The following is a 26350-nucleotide window of genomic DNA, read 5'->3' as shown; positions in this document are numbered from 1 at the left end:
TACAGGATAACCTGAAGTACTTCTCTGTATTATAATGCATCATTTGCATAAAACTGATAACTTGTGTTCCTTTTAGGACATTCATTTCATTTTACAAATCCATTTCATACTTGTTATTAGATCCCTGTCTGGGCGCATTGTTGGAGGTGTGTGGTGGTTCTTTACCCTGATCATAATCTCATCCTACACGGCTAACTTAGCTGCTTTCCTGACGGTTGAGAGGATGGTGTCTCCTATTGAAAGTGCAGAGGATCTTTCTAAGCAAACAGAAATTGCTTATGGGACACTAGATTCTGGCTCCACAAAAGAGTTTTTTAGGGTAAGAATTTATTTTTTCCTAGCTTTCTATTTTGATCTTAAATAGTCTTCATTCATCTAACTTTTTTCTCTTAGGTTCTTTTTTTAAAAGGTTTGTATGAAAATGTTATGCACACTTCCACTATATCACAAAAGTAGGCCATTCCTTGTTTATATGGGGCTTCCACCATTTCTTTACCTAAAGAAACTTAACAATCTTGTTTAAAATAAATTTAAAGTGAAACGTGGCTGAAAGAAGATTTACCTATATAGTATTCCACAGCATGGAAAAAAGCAAGGCCTGAGAGTACAGAAGAGCTTATTCCATTCATTTGAGTAGCACAGCAACAAAATGTATTTAAGTTATTATTTGTATTACAGTAGTACCTGAGAGGCCCCATCCAGGCTGAACCTTTAATACCATACTATATTTTTGTTTCAGAACGTATATTACAATTTTATTACTGTGTCAGCCCTCCAAAAGTAGGTCTCCCAACAGCCTTAAAATCCCAGCTTGTAGGGTGGGCACCCCAGAAAATCAAACAAACAGGATACTAGTTTTGCTCAGATGAGGAATGTGTGTGCTGTGTTGTGTCTGTGCTCTCTTTGACATGGCTGTGCTTGTGAGGTGGCAGTGGATTTGAAGAACTACTCTTTGCAGAAGCCATTGTCTTGTTATCTTAATTCTTTAAATTAAGGCTCTCAAATAAGAATTTAATTTAATTTAGTATTAATATCCTACTGGAGGTGAAGGGGCAAATTCTGGCTCCCAAAACAGACACTTCAGAAACTCATGAGAAAGCCACACAAAGGCATTTATATATGAAGATTGTTCCTCTCTGATCTTGGCAGTAGAAAAATCATGGGGAGGGATTTTTCTTCAAGGCTTTCATGAGTAACATAGCACAGTAGCAAAACTGTGTGAGGTTTCTTCAGGATAGTATGAGTTTCCTTTGTATATGTGCCTGCACCTCCATGTATCATTTGTAGGTCCATAGTCAGCCATACATACTACCAGCTTGCTAATAGTCTCTGATATGGGGCAGCATCTCTTCCTGGTGAGGGCACTGAGGTGGGCCTTAGCCCCGCCTTGCCACTAGGTCAGGCCCCTCTCAATGGCCTTGCCTCTTGTTCCTCTTCCCCCACCCCAAAGCCCTGCCCTCTGGCCAGGCTGGAAGCCAGAACCAGGCAGTGTGCAGCACTGGCTGCTTGCAGCCAGTAAAAGCCACACAGGTGGGGGGACCCGGCTCCAGGGCTGGCAGAGCCATTGGGGAGCAGTGACTGCAGGGCGGGGCCCCGGAGCCGGAATAGGTCAGTGCAGGCCGCTGTGGGAAGCCCCTGACCTTCTACCTGCCCTGGGCAGCATGCCCTGGTTCAGGGGACATAGGCTGGGGACTGCTCTCGGGCACCCCAGCCCCTCCACCCAGGCTTACTTTTCTGCTGCTACTAGAGCTGGACACCCGACCAGCAGTCGCCATGCCCTCCACTCTGTATTCAGAGCTCAGTGGCTGGAGAGTGGGAGCTGCTACGGGGTGGTTACATGGGGGTGGGAGAGTTAAGGCAAATTTTGGGGTGGCTATAGCCCCCACAAACTCCACTCCCCCAAGTGCCACCCCTGTCTATGATAACACATTGTACCACATACTGGTAGGGACAGATTTGAAGAGTTTCCTTGGCAATTTTCAAACTTTTAAGTTTTTATTTGTTTCTGTACCAGTAAATGTTTTTATCTTAATGTCACAGTTCATATTTCTTTCTCTCCAAAGGCTATAAACAGTATAATTGCCCACAGTTACAAGGTACCACATAGCCCTTTCTAAGGAAGCACACACTATTCTTAAGGTGAAAACTTTACAGAGAAAACATATTAAAAACAATAAACGAATGTCCACACATGCCAGTAAGCTTATACTCTCATCTTCAGCAAGGGCTTTGGTAGGATTCAGTCCTTCAAACCACACCAAGGGATTTTTCTGTGGTCACAAGTTCATAACAGCTGTTAGCTTAGAACAAGCTGTGAATCTGAGAGTCACCCCTTTATAGAGTTTGGGCCTTTGATTTAGGAGCAGGTAATCAGCAGACATTTGCCCTCTCCTCACAGCTTAGGTTCAGATGGTTGGGTTTTTACATAACCAGAGGCAGGGGGCAGGAATTTGCATTCACTCCCCCCTAGATATTTCCCCGGAAATCCACTTTACATGTATTCGCAAAAAGAAGAACAGGAGTACTTGTGGCACCTTAGAGACTAACAAATTTATTAGAGCATAAGCTTTCGTGGACTACAGCCCATTTCTTCGGATGCATATAGAATGGAACATATATTGAGGAGATATATATACACACATACAGAGAGCATAAACAGGTGGGAGTTGAGAAAAAAAAGTTTTTTTTCTCTTAATTAATTGGCCTCTCAGAGTTGATAAGACAACTCCCACCTGTTTATGCTCTCTGTATGTGTGTATATATATCTCCTCAATATATGTTCCATTCTATATGCATCCGAAGAAGTGGGCTGTAGTCCACGAAAGCTTATGCTCTAATAAATTTGTTAGTCTCTAAGGTGCCACAAGTACTCCTGTTCTTCTTTTTGCGGATACAGACTAACACGGCTGCTACTCTGAAACTTTACATGTATTGTTTCAAAAAGCTCATTCTTGTCTCCCGCATTGTTCAATATAGTTCTTTGATCATCAAGGCCCACAATAATACATAGTCTTTGTGTTTAATAGGACTCCAAAGATACTTAAATGTAATTCAATAAGATCTCTCAAAGATATTGGAGGAGATTGCCATGTCTGTCATCCTTACAAGCAGCAAGTTTGATTATACTGACAGGGGGGCAGCAGATCTATTGGTTAGTTATGGGAGTTAGAAGGCATACATTCTGTTCCTTATTCTACTACTGATTAGTATGCAACCTTTTGCAAGCAAATCAGACATTTTATTACTTTGGTTTCCCTGTCAGAAAAATGGCGATAATAATTATTATACACCTTTGTAAAACACTTTGGGACCCAGGATGAAAGGTGAAAGGTATTTTTTATTATTATGCATTGCAGATTTTGCTTTCCAACAATCCACCAAGAAGAGTTTTCAGAATGGTACTACTTCATCTTCATCTGCAATAAAATGTGCCAGTTTATTATTTGCCTTAGAGAGGAGGGGAAATGATAGCACCCAATGCTGCATAGAACACACAGGAGACACAATCCTTAGCCCCGAAGCTTACAATCTAAGTAGGTAGACAATACAAATTCTGACATATATACCCCAGGTGACCCAGAGAATGGAGTAAATCACAAAGCAGTGCAGTATTTTCACTCTTGTGAATTACTGCTGCAGCTAATTACTGAAAAATGGAAAAGACAGTTCTTTTTTGAGTGCTTGCACATGTCCACTCTGTTGTAGGTGTGTGTGTTGCTGTAATTTTTTCCCTGAGTGGTATTCGTCGGGTCGACTCTGGTGCCCTCTGGTGCTGCACACCGGCATAAAAGGGCCAGCTGACCCGTGCTCCTCAGTTCCTTCTTACCGCCTGTGATGATCACTGCAACTGCTCTCTGTGTTAGAGCAAGCTGTTCTCAGTGGATTTTGTTTCTTTCATTTTTTTTTTGGAATATTTGTATAATTATAGAGTCAATAGTTGATAGATAGTTAGTTAGTCAGTCTAGTTGATACCTCTTCATTCGTTAGCAGTTTTTCATCTGCTGCTGAGGCATTGCCAGTCACCGGACTTCAAGCCCTGTGCCTCATGCAACAAGGCTATGCCTTTGAGTTATCCATAATCTAGCTGTTTAAAGTGCATGGGTCAGACTCGCATCAGAGATTGCTGTCAGATCTGCTGTGATTTCAAACCTCCTGTGAAGAAGGGCAAGGAGTCTAGGCTAAAATTCCTATTAATGGAAGCAGCAGTCAGACCTTCCTCCAAGTTTGAGCCGGTTGGACTTGTTACCAAGTAGCTCGGTGTCAGTGCAGAACACTCCAGTCTTGGCACCACTCGCCATCCCAGTGCTGAGAAAAAAGCATAAGAAATGGGACATTCCCCAACTCAGAAGAAGGCTGGGCATGGAGAGCAGAGCAGAGTGTGCCATAGGTCAGGCCACTCCTTTGCCTCAGCTTCACAGGTGGCACCATCAACTCTGGCCTGTATGCAGGCTCCATTGAGTCCAGTCTTGAATGAGCCATTGGCACCAGAAGGTCATCACAGCGCAAACGTTATTGCGGTGATGTTCATTCCAGAGGCATTCACCGCAGTCAGAGACCTAGTGGCACTTTCGGTACCGCCGTCACCAGCAGTACAAGTGGGTAGGTGGGCAGGAGAGAGCACATAGCCCCTAGCTGCCATCCGGTTCCAGGTCCTGTGGTACCCTCCAGAGGGAACCTGTCCTTGCTGGCACCTGTGCAAGCTTCCCCACCCCGGCACTGATCTCCAGCACCAGTGGGAACCACACCTCCATGGTCCCCAGAGGAAGGCTCGTTGTCAGAGTCAAAGGTCAAATCATAGTCCTCTCACTGAAGTCTTCCCTACTCCACCTGGACCCTGGCACAGGGATGTCTCAGAGTGCTTGGCCCAGTGATCACTGATCTATGCCTGTGCAGTGGTGTTTTTGGAACCTATGGGAATTCCCCCCAATGACAGTGACCTCTGAGAGACGGACACCTCCATTCCATCAGGCAGTATCTGACCCAGACTCCGATACCGACCTTTCTGATCTGGATTTCTGGGATCCCATCAGCGCAGAAGGAGAAGAGGGGGGCTCCTTGCTGGTGGAGGCATCCTCATCCTCCTTCCCAGACAAGGCAGTGTCAGGATCGGGCATGTAGCCTGCTCAGGATGCCTTCAAGGCCCACCAGGAATTGCTGAAAAGGGTGGCCTCAAACTTAGGCTTGCAAGCAAAAGTAGTAAAAGAATAGTCCCATGGCCTCATCTACATAATGGCTGCCGCGAGCTTGTCAAAAGCGGTCCTCCCTCTCAATGAAGCCATTATGAAACCAGTGAAAGCCCGATGGCAAACCCGCTCCTCCCTTTCCCCAGCCTCCAAAAGAACTGAAAGGAAATACTTTGTGCCCGCCCAGCATTATGAGTTCCTATACTCTTTTCTCTCTCTCTCTCTCTCTCACACACACACACACACACACACACACACACACACACACACACACACACACACACCCCTACCCCTGATGGTCTCTGTGGCCAATGAAAGGGAAAGGTAGGGCCTGCAAGGAGCGACACCTAAAGCAAAGGACTCCAAGAAGCTGGACCTTTTCAGTAGACAGGTTTATTCTACTGGAGGATTACAGCTTTGAATCACCACCCAGTCGGCGTTGCTGGGTAGATACATTTTCAACGTGTGGGATTCCAGGTTGAACTTCAAAGACTCACTTCCGTGAGAGTCCAGACAGGAGTTCTCCTTGCTGGTGGTGCATTGGACTCGGCAGCCAAGTCCATGGCCTCTGTGGTGGCCGTACATAGGAGCTTGTGACTACAGTCCTCCAGACTTCTGAATGAGATCCAGCAGTCCCTTCAGGACCTTCCCTTTGAAGGGACATTGCTCTTTTCAGAGCAGACAGATGCAAAACTCCATGGGCTGGAGGACTCCTGAGCTGTTCTCAGTCCCTGGGTCTGTATACCCCAGCAACTTCGAGAAAGCATTACCGGCCTCAGCAGCCCACCCATTTCTTCACCCCACTGCCCCACCAAGACCTGCATAGGAAACAAAACAAGGGTTTTAGGTGCAGACAGCTGCTCCCACCTACCTCAGTGTCTTTATCTGCACCACCCAGGCAGGGTCTCCCTGGCTTCCATCATTCCCTTCCTGGATCCTGGGGACTGGTATGCCATCCTTGATTTAAGAGATGCTTATTTCCACATCTCAATTTTCCAAGGCCACGGTAAGTTTCTTGGGTTTGTCGTGAACCAAACCCACTACCAATTCACAGTCCTCCTGTTCAGACTGTCAAATGCTCCGCTGGTCTTTTGAAAGTACATTGAGCTAGTGGCAGCCTTTCTGAGAAGACAGAGGTTGCAAGTCTACCGATATTTGGACGACTGGCCAGTCAAAGGCCAATCCAAAGCTCAAGTAGAATCCAGCATCCACCTTATATAATCAACCTTCCAGGTCCTGGGCCTGCTAATAAATGAGCAGAAGTCTATCCTGACTCCCATACAAAGGATAGAATTAATTGGAGCAGTGCTCGACTCCACCCAGGCCAGGGCCTTCCTCCCAGAAGGCCGATTTCAGATGATGGTGACACTAATAGTACATGTCAAGGACCACCCCATTATGACAGCTCATTTCTGTCTCAGACTTTTAGGCCACATGGCCTCATGGACGTACATGGTGCAGCATACAAGGCTATGCCTCGGGCCAATTCATGCTTAGCTGACTTCGGTGTACTCACCGAACTGCCACCGTCTGGACTTGGTTCTCAGAGTGCCTCCCCCGTCCTCACCTCCCTCAATTGGTGGTGGGACTCATTCCCTTTGCTAGGCCTAAACCTAAACCTTCAATATCCTTATTCTCAGATTCATCAGAACTCACCTGGGGCCCCTTAGAACCCAAGATCTGTGGTCCCTGGAAGAGCTTTCATTGCACATCAGCGTCAGAGAGCTCAGGGCAGTTCACCTGGTGTGTCAAGCAGTCCTGTCTCACATTTCAGACAAAAGCATGTTAGTGTTCATGGACAACACCACAGCCATGTTCTCCCTAAACAGGCAGGGAGGAGCTTGCTTCTCCCCACTGTGTCAGGAAGCAATTCGCTTATGGGAGTTTGTATAGCCCACTCAGTCCACATTGAGGCTTCTTACCTGCTGGGAGCACAGAACAAACTGGCAGATCTGCTCAGCAGGTCTTTCTCCAGTCACCACGAGTGGTTCCTTCGCCCGGACATCATGAAGATCGTCTTCCAGCAGTGGGGGACTCCACTGAAGTCAAAAGAGTAACTTTTGGTAGTAAGTAAGTCTAGTAGTAAGTGTCTGCAGTAGGTTTGTTGGGCCCAGTGAGAGTAGTTTTTACCCCAGTGACCTGCCACAGCTTGTCAAGTTGCCTGAATCCTGATGTGCAACACCCAATAACAGCTGATACACTTTTTTGCTTCCCATGGTTTTGAAGGTTAACGAGAAAATTAATAAGTCCAACACTTCCTACACCACTGGTGTGTATTTCAGATCGAGGACACGTGAAAGGATTTGTTGGGAAAGATTCCTCATAATTTTGGGGGGTTCTCTGTTTCTGATGCTCTGCAGTATTCATCTTGAGGTAGGAAATGCTCAGACCATGTTGAAAATGATAGTCTGACTCATTTTGTTTCTGATGATCCTCTCGAATTCAAGCAGTACTGTAGCATACTATAGTTAGTAAAAATTAGGCTTTCAGTTATCAGCCCCTGGAGTTTTATCTTACTGATTTCTGTTCCAAACTAACCAGGCTCAAATTTGGAACGTAACTTCTTAGTTGGGAAGGTTTTTTTTGTTGTGTATCAAAAATAATATAAACCTGTACAATTGTTTTTCAAGAATAGAAATCCAAATTTATTTTCTGGTGCTTTCTCACCAGAAATCCTGGTCCCAGTGAAGCCAGTGGGACTTCTGTCACTGACTTCAGTGGAACTCGGATTTCACCCACTGTGTTTTGTGAGGTGACTGTCACTTCAAATTAAGAGAAATGGAATGCAGCCTGAGAACTGGATTTGTAAATGCATTTAGACCCCTAACTCCCATTGAAATTAATGGGAGTTAGGCACTTAAAACCTTTGTGAAATCTGACCCTGAGTCAGAGTGGAGATGTCAGATTTTATCTGTGAATTGAAGGGGGGACTCATAAGTTCCTTGTGTGGACAGCTAGAACTAAGGTGAGCAACCTGTTGGCAGCAAGTGCAATAGATTGGAATCTGCTATCTCCTGTTTTAATCATTTCATTAATTAAAAGAGAACACTTTTTTATTTCACTGTGGAGATGAGGATCATGTAATAGACATTAATAATATTAACTAGAGACATAGGCCATGCAAACTTCCCCACATTTGCCAGTGTACAGCACCTGAATTCTGAGCACCAAACACAATCCTGGACCTCTGCTGAGAAGATGCTATCAGTTATGTGGTGGTTTTGTACTACAGAGGCTTTGGATAAGAACACTAAACTTGATTGGACTTGTTATCCGAGGTAGGATTTGAACTTAAATTTCCGAAGTTCAGAGTCTATTCATGCTTAGCAGTTCCTTAGACCATAAGAAGTCCCCTGCTTCATTGACACTATTCCCAAAGTAAGGAACTATTCAGTGTGAGAAGGAGTGACAGAATCTAGTCATGCACAAGAGTATCCCAGTGACGGGTTAGATCACAGAACCGCCCTTGGGAGCTGCCACCCAATGTGCCAAGACTACTTCTATCCCTGCTTTCCCTGTCAGCTTGGGGCTCCAGCACCCTGTCTTGCTGAGCCAGACACACCTGTCTGCTCCAACACAGACCCAGGGTCTGAATTACTTGCCCCAGAGCTGCAGGTTTACCTAAAGCAGGTAACACAAGTGTTCCTGTCTTTAATACTCACATGCCCAACTCCCAATGGGGTCTAAGCCCAAATAAATCCATTTTACCCTATATAAAGCTTAAGTAAGGTAAACTCAGAAATTGTTCACCCTCTATAACACTGATAGACAGATATATACAGCTGTTTGCTCCCCCAGGTATTAATGCATACTCTCAGTTAATTAATACGTAAAAAGTGATTTTATTAAATACTGGAAGTAGCATTTAAGTGGTTCCAAGTAGTAACAGACAGAACAAAGCAAGTTACCAAGCAAAATAAAATAAAATGTGAAAATCTATATCTAATCAAACTGAATACAGATTATCTCACCCTCAGAGATGCTTCAGTAATTTTTTTTTCTCAGACTGGACACCTTCCAGGCCTGGGCACAATTCTGTCCCCTGGTACACCTCTTGTTCCAGCTCAGGTGGTAGCTAGGAGATTCTTCATGATGCCTCCTCTTTTTAGCCAGCTGAAGACAAAATGGAGGGGTCTCCCATGGATTTAAATAGACTTTCTCTTGTGGGTGGAGACTCCCCTCCTCACTTCTATGCAAAGTCCAGCTCCAAGATGGCGTTTAGGAGTCACCTGGGCAAGTCACATGTCCATGCATGACTCACAATTTTTACAGGTAGCATTCTTTGTTCACATGCTACCTTGAACATCCTCAAGTAGACTTCTTATGTGGATTGGAGCATTCCAAGATCCATTGTCCTTTAAGTGTTTCTTGATTAGGTACTTAATTTCAACATTCCTTTCTCCAGGAACTGACCAAATGCTCTACTAAGGTTATTTAGAAATCAAGTCAGTACATAGCCAACATTCATTACGTTAAATACAAAAATGATACATGCATGCAAATAGGACTAATACATTCAGTAGATCATAACCTTTATGGAGATATGTTACATGGCATAGGTAGCATAAAACACATTCTAAGCATATTTCCATAGAGCCTTATGGAAGGTACCATCAGAATCCCTAAATTGTAGTCAGTTTTTGAAGTGGTCTAAGCACTTGGTTGTTTTAAGAATGAATTGTTTTGAAGATCTCTTGATATTTGTTTGAATATTAGCTCCTGAATATCATATATTAAAATGAGTACTCATACTAGTTCTCATATATAAAAACTAGTTACTAGTGCTTTATTTTTGAGTGTGCATGATATCTGGAATTAAGGAATGCATAGTGACTGGACTGGGTTTTCAGATTTTTTTCTGATAACACTAAGGCAGCAAACAGTGGTATTTTTATGGAGTCCCCCCTCCCTCACAATCTGGGAAAGTTAATTTTTGGTTTTGAATTTAAACTAAACCATAAAATTTTGGCCTCAATCCTTGGGTACGGCAGTGGGTGGAGAGAACAAAGGTAGTTGTATATTATCTTCATATTCCTTTGTTCCTGAGCTGCTCATACAAAGGAGTGCACTTTAGATTGTAAACAAGTTGATTTTTAGATGAATATGGGGTCAAAAAGGAACTGTTAATGGGGGTAATGATTTGAGATTTTCATCATTTCACTCAATTCTCGTTTGGAAATATGTATTAGAATAAAGTTCCACATTAATGTCAGAGATGTCAATGGGAGTTGTGCACATGGCTCAAGGGCAGCATGTAGCATATAGATTAGTTTAATAGGATCAATCTTCGAAATTAGCAATGGTAAAAGGCCTATTAGTTCAAATTAGTCTACCCAGTGTGCAAGATTGTATCCTATAATATACTTTCTTGGGTTTTGTCCAACAGAATGGTAGGACTAAATGATCAAGAAGCTTAAAAAAAAATAAGGGCCAGATGATGTCCAGCTGCTCCATTGGGAGCACAAATGGGTTGTGGTTGTACAAGGACAGGGTCTTCCCTTGTGCTGTACTTTGGCAGAAGTGAGAGTGCAAGGCTTGCTTTCTCTGTGCTCCTCCTAGGGATGAGGCAGAGAGTGGTCTCACTGCTTCCATGCACTGTCCCATGGTATGTGGATATTAGTTGGAAAGTAAACAGCACCTACACTAGACTCTTTGAGAGGTCTGGGCACGCCCTATCTGACTGACAAACAGGCAGCACTGTTTTAGAAAAGTTGGATATCAAGGGAATATCATAACTTGAGGGTTTTGTTTTATTTTGTTTAAATTCTATCAAGTCTTTGAGGGCAATGTTCTGGGTCTTTCATGTTTGAAAAGAGCTGAAGATCCAATGCCATGAGCTGTTTGGTCTGGTCTGTTGGATGTTCTGTCTGAGTGTCCACACAGCCTTTTGTACTGGTTTAACTAAACCAGATTAAAATAATATCTTTAATTAAATACTGCAACTTTCTAGTCTAGCCAAGCCAGCAGCCAATTTCTGTAGCAGTATAGACCTTTGAAAAGCAGCATATTCAGCAGCCCTAATACTTCCAGGAATGGTTAGATCAGAAAATAAGTTGCAAAGCAGACTTGGAGAACCATGGTTCCAAAATGTGTGTCTCAAGCCCTGATTCAGCAAAGCACACAAGCATTGGTACCTATGTATATATTCAAGTGCTTTGCTTAATAGTGATAGATTAAAGCACATGCTTTTTCTGACTCAAGGATTATATACATGTGCTAAAAATTGCACTTGCAATTTTTTATGAGTGTGATTTTGGACCACCAGGTTTTTTCATGTCCAAAACTTAGATGTGGATGCAGATTAGTTTGCAAATATAAAACAGAGTTTAAAATTTAGAATGTTAAAGCATGAAACTACTTCAGTTTGATTCACTCTGACTCTGTTCAGTTATTTTGATTTTGACACGTTTAGGTTTGGACAGAATGAGGGATCCACAGACAAGAAAGCACTACTGAATGAGAGAACATTGTGGTGGTGGATTGATTTCCATGATTAGAACCAGTTCGGGGGGGGGGGGGGGATGAAAACCCTTTAAAATATGCTGGGCAGATCCTCAGCTGGTCTATATCTGTGAACTCCATGTATTCAGTAGAACTGCATTGATTTATGTCTGCTGAGGCTCTGACCTGCCATTTTTAATTTTAGGAAGAATATTCTTATTTAACCAGAAAATGACCAGAAACAAAGAGAGATATTGTGAGCCCAATATCAGAATGCCTAATGTACACATTTCATTTAATCTTTTCTGAAGGTTTCTCCATATACAAATTATATTCTTCTTTGAGTTGACAACCTTAAAGTGGGTTGATTTATTTTACTAGACAGCATGCTTGACAGGTGTGTTTTTCCCAATTTTGTAATTTTATTATAAATAAATACTGTATGTAAGAAATTACTTTTTCTGGAGTACATTCTATGGTCTGTGTCTATGTATTAATTCATTGTGTATCTTAAGAAATCATGACACTATAGAAACATCCAGAAGGAATGCTTCAATGTAATTCAGGTGTTCCAACCAAAAGGTAAGAATGAAATTATTTGGCATGACAAAATGACTTATCATTAAGTCCACTTTGGAACACTCCACACTAGTTCTAATTCACTATGGCTACATCCACTTAAAATATACAGGCAAGATGGGATGGGCTGCAGTTTTTCACCCAATACCTCATCTGCAAAAATGTTTCTGTTTTTAAGGCTAATCAGGACCCTTACAGACACTGATTTCTTCATCTTGGCCAGGGAAGCTCATTCTGAGCTCCAGAAATCTGCAGAAGTTCGAATCCCTATAGAGGTAATCACTTATGACAATCCCCTAGTCATCAGTGAATATTAAACCAAGGACCTCAGGATGTAAAACCATGAACCTCTACTCCTTGGGCTAACTGGTGAGGTCTGTTAGCCTAAGGGAAGTAGTAGATTCAAAAACCTCAATACTTGATCCAGCCACTAGAGGTGTATAAAGGTGGGTTACAACCTTAAATGGTAGCTTGAATCCTAACCATGACAGTTTAAATATCATTACCCTGCTAAGATAATGGGGACAATTCACATCTCTCTAAATCCTATTGTTCTAGGCTGTGCTGTATATAAATAGACTCAGGAAGAGAGCAGTGCTCTAATTCATGTTTGGAAAGTTTTCTATCACAACCATAAGATTTTTTTTTTAAATGACAGCTTAAATTTTGCAGAAATTGATAGAACTGACAGAAAAGTGTTGCCATGGGATAACAACCAGTACTGGTTGAACCCTTCTCCTGCTTGACCTTGACTTTAATCAGATCTCAGAAAGGATTCTGCAGTATTTATTTAAATATGCTCAGGAAGTATGATATGCAAACTACATTTATAATTGTAAGTGGAGATGAAAGTCACTGTTTTGAGTCAATGGGAGGAAGCTGCAATGGGATGAAATAATTAAGAGAGGCAGCAAAGTTTTGTAGTGAATGAGGGAAGAAAATGAGAAGTAGAGTCAGTGGGTGAAAGGTGTCTGGTAGCAGGTGGATCAAGTCCACACTGGGTCAGAGTGGCAGGAGTGGGGTTTGGGTGGTCAGATCAAGTGGTATGAGCAGGAGTCTGAGTCAAGAGACAGTAACCTGAGCCAAGAACTGGAGATGGCATCAGAAGTGGGAGTCAAGCTAATGGACAGAGCTGGAGTCGGGAGTTGAGCCAAGGGTCAGAGCGAGAGTCAGACACCTGGGGCAAAAATCAGGAGCAAGGCGGGAATCAGGAACAGATCAGTAAAGCATGAACAGGAGCAAGTCAGGGATGCAGGTACCTATGTATATGTACAAGTGCTTTGCTTAATAACGATAGATTAAAGCTCGTGCTTTTCTGAATCAAGGACTCTATACATGTGCTGAAAATTGCACTTGCAATTTTTTGGGAGTGTGATTTTGGACCACCAGGTTTTGACATGTCCAAAACTTAGATGGGTGGGTGCAGATTATTTGCAAATGAAAAACAGAGTTTAAGATGTATAAAGTTAAAGCATGGAGCAGGAAAGTAGTGCTTAGGAGTCAGAAAAGAAGGCAGGGTCTGATGTAGTAGCCAGCAAGGAATTCACCCAGTTGCACAGACAATTTGTTGTGCCTCCTTCTGGCTTAAAAAGTGCAGCCAGCCACTCAGTGGGTTCGGGCACTCCTCCAATCAGGACTCCCATGGTCGATGCCTCTGGTAGGGCTGGGGTTTCATTAGCCACTCAGTCGATCAGTTACTAACAGGCTGCTGGATGGCAGTTGGGATGCAAAGGCTGCCTGAAAATCTAGGTTCATGACCTGTGGCTCCTCATAGATAGTCCTACCAGCAGCAGATAGAGCAGAGGCTGTTACTGAATCCAGGGAGATCACAAGGTGAAGGGGATTCCAACAGTGCTGTCTACTTCTGCATTAAGACAAGCAGCAGCAGCACAGAATGCAATATATAGACATACCAATGGCAGAAAATCAGGTGTAGGGGAGTACTTTAAGAAAACTGAGGCACAGAGAGGGGAAGTGACTGCCCAAGGTGATCCAGCAGGCTAGTAACACAGCAGAGAATATAACCTGTTCTTCTGAGTCCCAATCCAGTGCTATGTCTAGCTAGGCAACACTGCCTCTACAGTAAAATATGTCCTTGCCAGTGAATGTGCAGGGTCAGCCGGACTACAGACATGTGGAACAATGGTGAAACCATTAGTGTATGCAGGTCAGCCTGTATGACATGATGTGAATTTGTGGATCTGAGAAACAACACACTGCCAGGAATATGTAGGTGAAACCACAGTTATAATAAAAAAAGTGGCAGATAAGCTTTTCTGTTTTTCTCTGGGTTTGTGGCAATGAGCAAAACACAAAGAAAGCAGTGTATGACAATGGTTTCCCAAAAACGTACTCATTTGTATGCTAGTGATTAAGTTCATTTACATTAGAATAAGAATGTGGACAGGAGTGTGGTTTTGCACTGCATATCATCTCCTCTCTGTCAAGTGGAGAATGCTATCCGATGTTTCTGGGCATGGTGATGCAGTGGAATTCCACTTTCCATGTGTTGGAGTGACTCCATGAACAGTGTGCAGCCATACAACATGTTTATCTCCATAGTTCCACCGAAATCTAGAGAGAGAGCAGTCTTCATTGTGCCCCACTGAGTATCCAATATAAGGGTTCTGTGTAACAGCCTGAGGCCCTTCACTGGTTTCTCGAAACTGGTCAGTGGATCTGATGTCACATTAGTTAGGAGACGTGATGACCTATCTTTGGAGAACAAAATCATGTCTGGGGTCCAGCAATACAAATAAAATCATGATAAACCAGGTCTACCTCCGCACAGCAGCAGAGGAATAAAGAGACATAAAGCATGACTAAGGTTAACATTCACTTTGAACATTCCATGAAGCTTTTGTCGTTTTCATGATTTCTACCTGGTGAAGCCCTCATTGAAAGCAAATACAAAAGGGGCACAAATATATCCAAAGCCAATTCATCACAGATATGTTTGGTGATATTTGCCCACTCAGTTAACCAGTTATGTGCACAATTGATTTGCAAACTAACTTGGTGGGTGTTTTCATTTTCTTTATTTGAGATTGCATTTATTATTGAGTACAAAGCAGAAGTTACTTTGAAAATAAAATAAATTGAATACCCACAGCAGTAATAATAATAATTTACAATCCGACATTTACATAAGGTTTTGTTTAAGAGGTTTTTTTATACCAGCTGCTGTTTCAGTCAGCAATATGGCAAAATGAGGACCAATGTGTGTGACAGTCCATCACTTCCGGCAGTTGCAATCATTCCAGGGACAGATTATTTCCATGCTGGTACCCAGAATGGAATAGCAAACAGAATTGCTGCATAAAAAACTTTGTTAAACTTGTAAGGAAATGCAGCTCAGGGAATGTGTTTGATTATGCACAACAACAAAGTGTTTTGACTCTTAAGGCATTCTCTGTGTTTCATTTAATTCTTTACACTGTCCTTATCACAATAGGATCTGAACATCTTACAAAAAGCTGTAGATCCCCCAAATCTGAGAAGATACGAAATGTTTTCTAAGGGCTATTGAAATACCAGCAGAGGATATTTTAATTAGGACATGCATTGCCAGGGCTAGGTTGTCTCTTGTCCTAGATGACCATGCAAGAGAATAAGAGGGCATGAGTCACTCCCTTATTCTCTTGCATGGACAACTTGTACCATGATTTGCAACATGAGAAGGGAAGAAGTCTCTGAAGAGCAGGATGGCATGGGATGAGGTGGGGACTGGATGGAACCTTATTCTGCATATCTGTGCTGGCATAATGGGTGACATACACTGTGCCAGTTATAGGTCTAGTGCAGAGGGGGAAACTGGGAATCTCCGAGGCTGGTCTGGGGCAGCACAACTACATGTGGAGATGGTAGTAGTACAGTCTAGACCCCAATGAGTACAGAAGATGTTGATGATCAATAATATTTCTATTCTTTATTTTCTGTGGTTTACAGAAAAGTCAAGTGAAATAAGAAAAAGTGTCCAATTCACCCTTAGAAGGGAAACATAGATCACCAGATCTTTGAGTTATCCATCCCTTTGCTAGAAAGGGGGTTTCACCACCCAGTTCAAGAAGAGGAACAGCAGTAAAGAATATGTTAGATGAGGAGGGTGCCAATCTCAGCTGCTGCTTCAAATATTCTTTTATTTATTTAAGCAGGTTTGGTTTGGTTTTGATAATGTTTGATGGAGGAAATAAAAAGGTTTTTTATCTGAAATAAAAAGGAAAGAGGAAGATGTGGAGCACTGTGATGACTGAGGTGCTTTGGTATTTGTACATTATTAATAGCTAGTAAAGAAAAAATCTGAGTTTTCTTTGGACTGGAGAATTCAACCTGTCCCATTCTGAACTGTGCTTCCTTGTGTTGCAAGATTGCTACAGCTACATAATATGCAGAGAGAGACAATTTATCCCAATGTAGAAGTAAATGTTTTATATCAGAAATAAATACATAGAAGTGGATTCTACACTTTTTCCCATTGAGTAAAGTGTCTTGTCTCTAAAAGTTATCAGTGGCTTCAGATATGGTTTCCCATGTATGATTTTTTTCTGCTTTGTGTTATTCAAATACTTTTAGCACACAGCGTTGTGTGCCCAAAGGTCAGAATAATACAGCTGCACATCCCCAAAATGCTTATCTAATTAATATTTCATAAAGTTTTAGAAAACAAACTTCCAGACATCTTTTTCTACAGTATTCCGGCTGTTATTAAGCACAGTTTGTGTCTGATTCAGGAGGCAAATGTTAGCATAAATTGGTTGTGTGTGACATTACTGTTATCCTAGCCAAAGTGCATCATGCTGTGGTTAACATTTAATAATTAACTGTTCTGGATACAGGGAGTGCACAAAAGCAAATACAATTTATGACAATCACATAACATCATATTTTGAAGACTTTCACAGGTGAAAATGATCACGCATATGTATTTAAACTGTGTAACAAAGTCTCATTCATAGATATGCAACATGTCTGTAATATGCATATCAATAGAGTTATTTTAATAAAGTTACATCAGGAATAATTTAGCCTATTTTTATATTAGCATATCTTGTCCTGTCGACGTTTTTAACAAATTAAAAGAAAGCTGATTTTCTTTATGCCAGAACTTTGAAAACAGTGGGTTTGAACTGGAATATCTGAGTAGAGATAAGCTGTGTGTTATGTACATACGTTGTGCAGGAGGTCAGACTAGATGATCAGAATGATCCCTTCTGGCCTTAAAATCTATTAATATGATCTGGGGTAATTTAAATTCTGCTGAAACTGAACAATAGGAAGCTCAGAACTTCAATAAAAGCAAAACTCTCATAGAAATGGACACTGACTAAAACCTTTAACACTGGTTAAAAGGTTTTGAACCTTTAGCATTAACACCTATGTTTGAATATACCTTCTTGAATGTTCACCACTTTAAGTCAGGTGAAGCATATGGTTGGTACTTCATCAATCCATGTCTTACATCTTTACAATCCTTTGTCCCATTTGTCACTTTTTTCAGTGTATGCTCTTGTAGGGAAAATGCTCAGCAGCTCAAATGGGGTATTGGGATGTGTGTTCTTCCTTATTTTCCCCCTCCCCCATCTTGCTAGAGATAGTCACTTTGTAGAATGACAGTAATTCAGACAGGTGCTAATAGTGAGTAATGCTCAGCCCTATGCATTATTTGAGGGATTTTATATGTATAAAATCAGGAAATGGCTGAACAGTTCTGGTGACTCTTTTTTGATTTGTAGAGGACTCTTTCAGATTTTTATTAAAGGAAAGCCAGGACAGCATAACCTCAAAATCCACAAAGTTCTGCTCTACTTTTCAATGTCTCCTTGGAATATTTAATCTATTTTCAGGAATATCCATTAACTCCAGATACATTGGGGTGAAAATATAATACAGTGCCCTCTTTTATAAGAATTACTGATATGACAATCAACTGTATATACTGATCAAAACCCCTGGGACAAAATTATTCCTATACTAACCATGCTCAAGTTTTGTGCATGTAAGAATCAAACAATCTGCTTATAAGAATAATTTTTGGGCAAACTGACTACATGTAATATGATAATCAAGTGCAATGTCATGTAATAAGCCAGTAAAGCTGATTTTGAATTTGATCACATGTCATGTAGCACATATAAAATATAATCCCTATGTAGAAAAAACAAATCGTGCCATTTATGTGTGAGTCAACATGGCAGGAAAAAGAAATACACTTTCTGCAGATGAAAGACACCCCTTCTGGAATCCTATGATAGGCTTCCAAAGACCAGACAAAGAGATGCAGTTCAGAAATTGAGCATTCCACAAGCTATATTATCTCAGATTCTCAAGGACAGGAGAGCAACACACAAAACAAAGGAGACAGAAAAAGAAGTGGATCAGAAATGCCCCCCCACCCCCACCAATTGGACTGTTGGTGATGCAGAAAGCAGAAAAACTGGTGGCCCTGGGCATTACTAACTTCAAGGCCAGCACTGGCCAGTACCCGAGAGGGGATTGTTTTAAAGAAAATGCATGGAGAAGCAGAAGATGCAGACATTAAGTCACATGAAAAATGGTTAGAAAATTAGTGGATCGAAATGAGACATAACTTCACTGAAGAAGACATTTGGAATGCAGATGAAGGCAGAATTTACTTCTGAGCCCTGCCTGATGGCACTAACTTTTAAATCTGGCAATAAAAAAAAAAAGAAGGAAAAAAGTCTAAGGAAAGAATTACTGCTCTGTTCATCTATTCCATGACTGGTAAATAAAAGGATCTTTTCATCATCAGGAAAAGTCAAAACCTATGGTGTTATAAAAATGTGAGACATCTTCCAGTTTGCTATGCTGCCAATGCATCTGCCTGGATGATGGGGTATCTATTTGGTGAGTGGCTGAAGGACTGGGATCAAAAGTTGGGCCAGAAAAGGAGAAAGATTTTTGCTACTTGTGTACAACTGCACAGCCCATGTGATGAAAGATGTAGCACTGAGGAATATCCTACTTGAATTCCTACCAAAGACCACAACTTCTATCCTTTAGTCTTCTGATCAGGGAATTATCAGAACCTCCAAGGCGTACTTTCACAAGCAAATAGCTCGCATGGCATTGCACCACATTGATGATAACAACAAAGCTACCGAGGTGGAAATTGCCAGTAAGATCAGCCTTTTAGATGCCATTCTAATTCTTGCAAATGCCTGGTCTGACTTGGATGCTTCAACAATCTGAAATTGCTGGGGGAAAAAGGAGGTTTGGTCACAGCACTCATCGAGGAAGTAATTGTTGTTGAGCCACCAAGAAAACTCAATGCACACAAATTTGAAGAGTGGCTAGACATCAATGACAATGCTTTTGTTATGCAGCCTGTCTCTGATGAGGACATTGTGACTGAGATCAGACACCAATTGGAAGTGAAACCTGAAAATAATGCAGTGGTGGACTCTGATGATGGCAAGGTAATCGTCCCATCCTTGATCCAAATGAAGGATGTAATGAAAATTTTGACCAAAGACCTAGTGTACAGGGGCTTCAATGATTTTAACCTCTTACGTCACCTGATGCAATGACTGATCCAGGGAACACTGGACAAGTTGGAATCAGTGACTGCGCCACTGCATTGTGCATTCACCATGCCAGACATGCCACTCCAGTGACAGACAGTGATACTCCGAAATAAATATTAATGTGAGTCAATACTGTTAGACAGCCATTTTGTTATCTTACATTTATATTTATGCTATAAAAGTCAGTGTAATACATTTTCATATGTTATGTTTGTTCCAGTTCATTTGAGAGATTTTTAAAATTTGTATCTTTGGATCTTTACCGAAAGAACCTAAAGTTCTGCTAACTTACACTTTGTTTAAAGTTATAACATGCTTTACAGTGTTAATAATTGCCTTGAATAAAAGCATGAGCTAAATGATTGGGTGATAAAAATAATAATAACAATAGCATGTTGCTCAGTTAGAATGTTGGTATGGTTTTGTTCCATGTTAAATATGTTTAAAGTCTACAGAATTTAGTTATGGTAAATGAGATGTTTCTCTATTGAATTAAAAAATTTGTTGTTTAAAACATAAAGGTCAATTTCATCCATTTCTTCTGCTTGTAAGAGTCAACTGCTTATAAGAAATCATCTGAGACGGATAAAAGGAGTACACTGTACCATATTTGTGTATTCCCTATGTTTGAATCTATATTTCTTTTCAATATATAATAATATATTTCCAAACATTTCATCTTGGAATAATTACAATAAAAATAGAATAATAACTAGATGGTATTTTTCCAGTTATATCAAATTAGCAAGATTCATTTATTGTTCTACTTTACCATCTGTAGGTAGCAGTAGCAATTTCTATCCTTTTTGTAGCATGGAAGGTCAAAAATGTAATTCTACAAACCATATTCCACAGCTGAAGTTCTGCTTCATGTAATATCAGATCACATTTTAGCACAGTTTTGATAGACTATGGAGCTATTTCTGTAAATGACATACTAATGACATCATCCCATTTTAAGAACAAAATGGAAAAGTTATCTGATGCCCCACAAAATGAATAGATTGTTAATTCATTTGATAAAGTGCTGCATAATTGAATTTCTTAATGAATATTTTTGGGAAAGAGCCCTGTTTAATTAAGGCAATATTTTACATGTAAATGGGAGGTGTACTTAGCAAAAAGAATAATTTTGATAGTTATGCTGCCTAGTGAAGACATGATATTCCAAAGGCATTTTTAGCTTCTGGGAGATTTCAGTTCACAATTTTTTAATACAAGAAGGAAAAATCATATACAAGAGAGTAAGTGTATATACTATAGCTTTGTCTGTGCTGTAGCAATGGGATTGATCACAACATCAGAAGTACCTTTTACAGTTAGATTAAAATATTTCAGATATTCACCAAGATATAATTCTATACTAGAGCAGTGAACTATAGTAACTGGAAAGATTCTTGGTGATTTGTTCCAATGCAGTTTTATTCTTTGTTGTCTTTTAATGTAGCAGTTCGTCAATGGGTTCATTCTTCAGACCACTTTTTTAAGTGAGATCCTTTTATGGTGCTTCTGCCCTCCTCCTCTTCAGTGGCATTAAGGAAACAGTATATACTATTGGATCTGTCCCTAATGGGTGGGTAAATACCCAGTTTGTCCTCTGATCACCCAAAATTCAGATGTATTCCACTTTCCAAAACGTTTTGGTCCATCTCCACTAAATGCTGTTATGTTCTTCCAAGTAAAGTTTAATTCACTAATTTGATTCACATATGTATATGAATAAAACATGTAGTCAGCTACAGCGGCAGTCAAATTTAAATAAGCTTTTCTTCCTTTTTACAATGTGTTTGTTAGCATGTATATGATTTTATACACATAAGTAAGATACATATGTTTATATTCCATTTCAAATTACATTAAGAGAAGATTAAAGCTGAATAACCATGCATGCCAAAGTCAGGAAATGCCAGGGGAAAAGTTACCTTGAATTTGGCCCTATTGTACATATGCATTACTCTATAGCCCTTAATTAAATGAGTACATACAATTTAAAAAACTACAATATCGTATACATTTTCTACAAACCTACGTACACATGTCTAGCATCTTCTGTATACTATTCTGTTTATGCCATACAAACACACATCATGGAAGCCATTTATGAAAAATGCTCTAATCTTCTTATCTGGTGGCTCACTACTCTGCTCATTCCAAGCTTATAAACCTTGCAGATCAAGAGACAGCTGCCAGGACTTAGATGAGGTTGTCTTTCAGGTCCAGGAAGCCTGCACAGCTTTTAATCTACACTGCATGTTTCTTAGTGCTGCGAATGGCAAAAGGGTTGCTGTGTAGTCTTGCCAAATTCTGTTAATCTAATACAAATAAACACACACACACACACACATATATATATTATGGTTTCTGGGTGAGCTTCTCCAGTGTATAGTTGCTCATTTCTGCCACAAGTACTCTGAGAGCTGGGAGGCACCTTTCTCAAACTTGACCATCAGAAAGTTGGTTCCTTTTGACTGTTTCTCTGCATCCCCAATTCTCACCAACCTTTCAGCCTCTCCTCTCAATCTGTGATGTTACTCCTCTGATGTTTCCTCACCCTCTTGTTCAATTGTCATGCTGAGATTTCAGTAAGGTGACAGCAGGAAACAGGGACTTGCAAGACAAGGAGAGGGGTAAAACCAGAAGGTTTAATTGCTGAAACGCTGTTAAAACTTAATTAAGTGCTTCATACAGTACCAGGAAAATACACTTTAAAAATAAAAAAGAAACAAGCAAGAGACTAGAAGAGGAAAATGAGAGAACTGCAAACTCTGCAAAAAATTCTTGCATATGGGCACAAAAGTTTCTGGATATGCAGTTAGGGGATGAAAGAGTGCATGGTTTTCAGGATCACAATGGAAAAAGATTGGAGTACCTCAGATCTGGATAATCAGAAATGTTATTTGTCCCTGCAGGTCTCTCTGGTTCTCTAGAATTTATAATCCATTTAAACTATATGGATCCAGTGAGTGTCTATGCTCCTGCCGAGTTTATAGGCTGCAATTTTCAAGAGATACTATGGGATTGGATGCCTTATTCCCTTTGAGTTTATCTACATGGCAAGTTAGCATACAACAAGGGTGTGATTCTAGAGTGCATCAGCTTGCCGTGCATAACTTGCCAGGTGGACACTGGAGTTTGACTTACTGTACTGTAGCAGTGTCCTCATAGTGAATCAGAGTGCTGGAAGCTGTGGACTATAGTGCCGCACACTAACTCATGATGTAGACTAGCACATAGGCTCCTTTAAAATCCCAACCTAAACTCCCACAATTTCACATGAATCTCCACCAGATACCATGTGGGATTTATACATTCTGCAAGAAGCCCAGAAGACTTTTTTAACTCTGCCAGTCACCTTGAGAAGAAAACTTTGTACAGACCTAAGAGTTCTCACAGGTGTGAGAAAAATGAGTTCCAGAACTCCAGGATTAACCAAAACAGTCCAAGGCAGCAAGTCTGCTAAAAGGCAAACAAATAATTCAAAATTTTAGCTGAAACTATTTTTAAGATAGGATAGTTCAAAAAAGCTATGAAAGTTTAGCAAAGGTAAAAGCCTCTTCGGCTCAAACACCTCAACCTAAATCACTTAATAAAATCCCCAGAAGAACCAGTATGAAGCATACCTTGCAAAAACAAGCCATCTTACTCTCTTAGTTTTTGTGTACACCTCCCTTCACGTCCCTTGCCTGATGGCATGTCTTATTGCATTGTGTCAGGTTGTGTATACGTAAGTCATGATGCTTGCCTTTAGTGGGAGAATACCTGGTAATGTGTACAGGATCAGACCCTATTTGTAAGCTGTTTGAAGTTGGGACCTTGCCTTTATTCTATCAGTAAAATGTTGTATAGTTAAGACGCAACATACAATGCTAAATAACACTAATGATGTTTTTGACTCTGTCCTCTTTTTTATTATTCTACATCATGAAGCGCCTTGAATAAGGAACATTTGTTTTAATCCAAATGATTGTGGATTTATATATTAGTGAAGTAAAAATATCTCATAGCTTCCTTCTTCAAAATGCAGAGTGAGATCTTGTAGAGACTCATCGTGTAAGACTTAGGGCTGGATTCTTGGCCTCGTTCTGTCTGCTTTGTATTGCTCGGATGGCACAAAACAGTCCTAAAGCCTGCTTAACCATCCCTGGAGATTTCCCATTATAAAGGAATTCCAGAGTGGTGCAGAGCCACCATATGGCTCCTACAGTGCACCCCCACAGTCACTGGCCTAACGGCCATAGCCAGGAGTATGGCATGCAGTGGGAAATCCCATTCTCCAACAATGCCCTGCTGCCAGAACAACCCTCTGGGAGCCTTTGTCAGCAACAGTAAATAAATCAGCCGTAAGACTGCTCTAGTTTATGCCAGGGACAACCTCAGGACTGTGACATAAAGCTTCCTTTGCATTTCCCCCTCCCCCCAACACACACACACACACACACACACACACACACACACACACACACACACACACACACACACACACACACACACACACACACACACACACACACACACACCCCTGAGCTGTGCTTAGAGCATTTGATTTATTGCTCAGAATCTAGGCCTTTCTATACAATCCAGCAAACCCAATTCAAAGTTAAGAACATGTTCTAGTGCTTTGCTGACTTTGGGCCTTAAATTGTAAGCTCTCTAAGGCAGGGACTCATTTACCATAGGTAAGGATTCTAGATACTACAGAAACATAAGTGATAATAAGAGGAAGAAGCACTGGTGCAGGACTGGACCTTTGCTAATAGTTGATAGTGCATAGGAACTTTGTGAATCTGACTGTAAATCCATTTTCACTTTGATACAAAGGGAGAATGAAATCTTGGAAACTATTACAAAATATTATCGATACTTTTTAACTTGTTTGCTTTATTTTTTAATAGCGATGAGTAATGATGCTTTATTTAAAGCAGAAATTCAATTCTAAGATCCATAGCAAGGAAAGAACTCCTATATGGTTGATATTTATGATATGTATTCATTTGACCTGGTCTCTGGTGTACAAAGTATTTGGACAGAAAAGCTGCAAAAATACTTTTGGAATCTCTGCATCTCCTAGTAATCAATTTTTATATCAGTTCAGTTAAAGGAGAGCTACGTGCACATAAGTTGTGAACCCCATTGACTTCAATGGGGCCACGATTTCGCCCAAAGTGTTACCAGTGGGGAAGTGGTTATAATGCACTTCATTAAAGTACAGTTTTAGCATATTTGTACTTACAGTAATAATTCATGTCCTTATAAGTAGCTGGGCAATATAAAAGCCAATGCTTTTTGTTTTGATAGCAAATTACAAATCTAGTAATAACGGAGTTACATGCAGCATAATTCTAAATTTGGTGATAGCAAGTTGTCTGTTTAATGCAATTCTGTATTTACTTCTGTTTTAAATGTAATGTCCCTATACTGTTAGACCTCTTTCTGCCATCTTTACCCAGGAAAGTAGCCCCACTGACTGCTCACATGAATGAAAGTTGCTGGTTGTGGCCATTAATCAGCCAAGAATAAGACCTGGGTTAGCTTTTTGAAGCATATAGACAATATTTTGAAAACTCTTACAATTTGGGAAAACTGGTTTCATGAACAACCTCACTTTTGTTTTGAAGATTTTTGCATGTCGTGATATGGGCCATTTCCTTAAATAAGTGAGACTGAATAAAGTCTAAATATCATCAGTGGAGTAACATATTAAAAAAGAAAAGAAAAGCCCTTCATTGCGCTATTTTTGTTCTGTGCTCAAAATTTTTCGGACTGCCTTGCTCCTTCTGCAATCATTTCCACCTGCGCAAAGTGGGGTGTAAAATGCTACCCAATCCAAATTCTTCACTCCCTTGCACCAGTAGAAGTGATTTATACCCACTTTGCACTCACTTTGTATGTAAATTACTATACAAGATCAAGAGAATCAGCACCAGATCATATTTCATTATTACAAGTACCCTTTGGGACTCATCCATGCTTCCTTTCAAGTTTCTTCCTCTTTGACTGCACCATTCCCAATAACCAAATACCAAACTTAATTTAGCTAAACATTTTTTCCAGGCAAGAAAGTAACTATTGACTAAACCAGCAAGAATTTTGCTTTCTAAAGCAAAAGTAAAAGGATTTTGCAGGCTACAAAGAAAAACAACTGGCTCCAGTTCCCTCACTTTTTCCTAAAAGAGAGAAGAGAATACAACTTATAGGACTCATTTAAATTATGTGCCGTACTGCATATTGCCACTAAAGAGGAATTTGATACAGTGATCTAATTGTCAATGTTATCTTTCGATTTCATAGCAATGTTAGCATATTCCTTTGAGCAATTTAACATTTTCTAGTGGCTCGAGGACATATTTTCAACTTGTTCTACCTGTTTACTATAACCAACAGTGGAGAACTCATTAGTGTAATAAATATTTTCTTTTTAGAGTTGGAATCTCTGTTGAAAAGTTTTCTGCAGTTCTACTATATCTTTTATTTTTATCTGAAATGTATGAAATCATTTAGTAGCAGTATAAGCTATAAATGCAATGATAGCAATAATAATAAATAATCAATTGGAACAGAATGCTGGTTTTGTAATCCTTCAGCAATGAGTTGTGATTTATACCA

The 26350-nt window shown here is 40.5% G+C and overlaps 1 protein-coding gene across 6 annotated transcripts in view; it reads left to right on the top strand.

The window, feature by feature from the left end:
- Window positions 1-26350, top strand: part of GRIA2 (glutamate ionotropic receptor AMPA type subunit 2) — a 128369-nt gene that overhangs the window by 97586 nt on the left and 4433 nt on the right. For all 6 annotated transcript variants that reach the window (XM_054029316.1, XM_054029317.1, XM_054029321.1 and 3 more), the window contains exon 12: window positions 121-319. In XM_054029316.1, coding sequence (XP_053885291.1) covers window positions 121-319 — 199 coding nt within the window. The remainder of the gene's footprint in view (window positions 1-120; window positions 320-26350) is intronic.

This window comes from Malaclemys terrapin, chromosome 5, assembly GCF_027887155.1.
Source record: "Malaclemys terrapin pileata isolate rMalTer1 chromosome 5, rMalTer1.hap1, whole genome shotgun sequence".
Taxonomy (NCBI): domain Eukaryota; kingdom Metazoa; phylum Chordata; order Testudines; family Emydidae; genus Malaclemys; species Malaclemys terrapin.
Note: the sequence above shows the minus strand (reverse complement) of the source record. Positions and strands in the feature narration are given on the sequence as shown.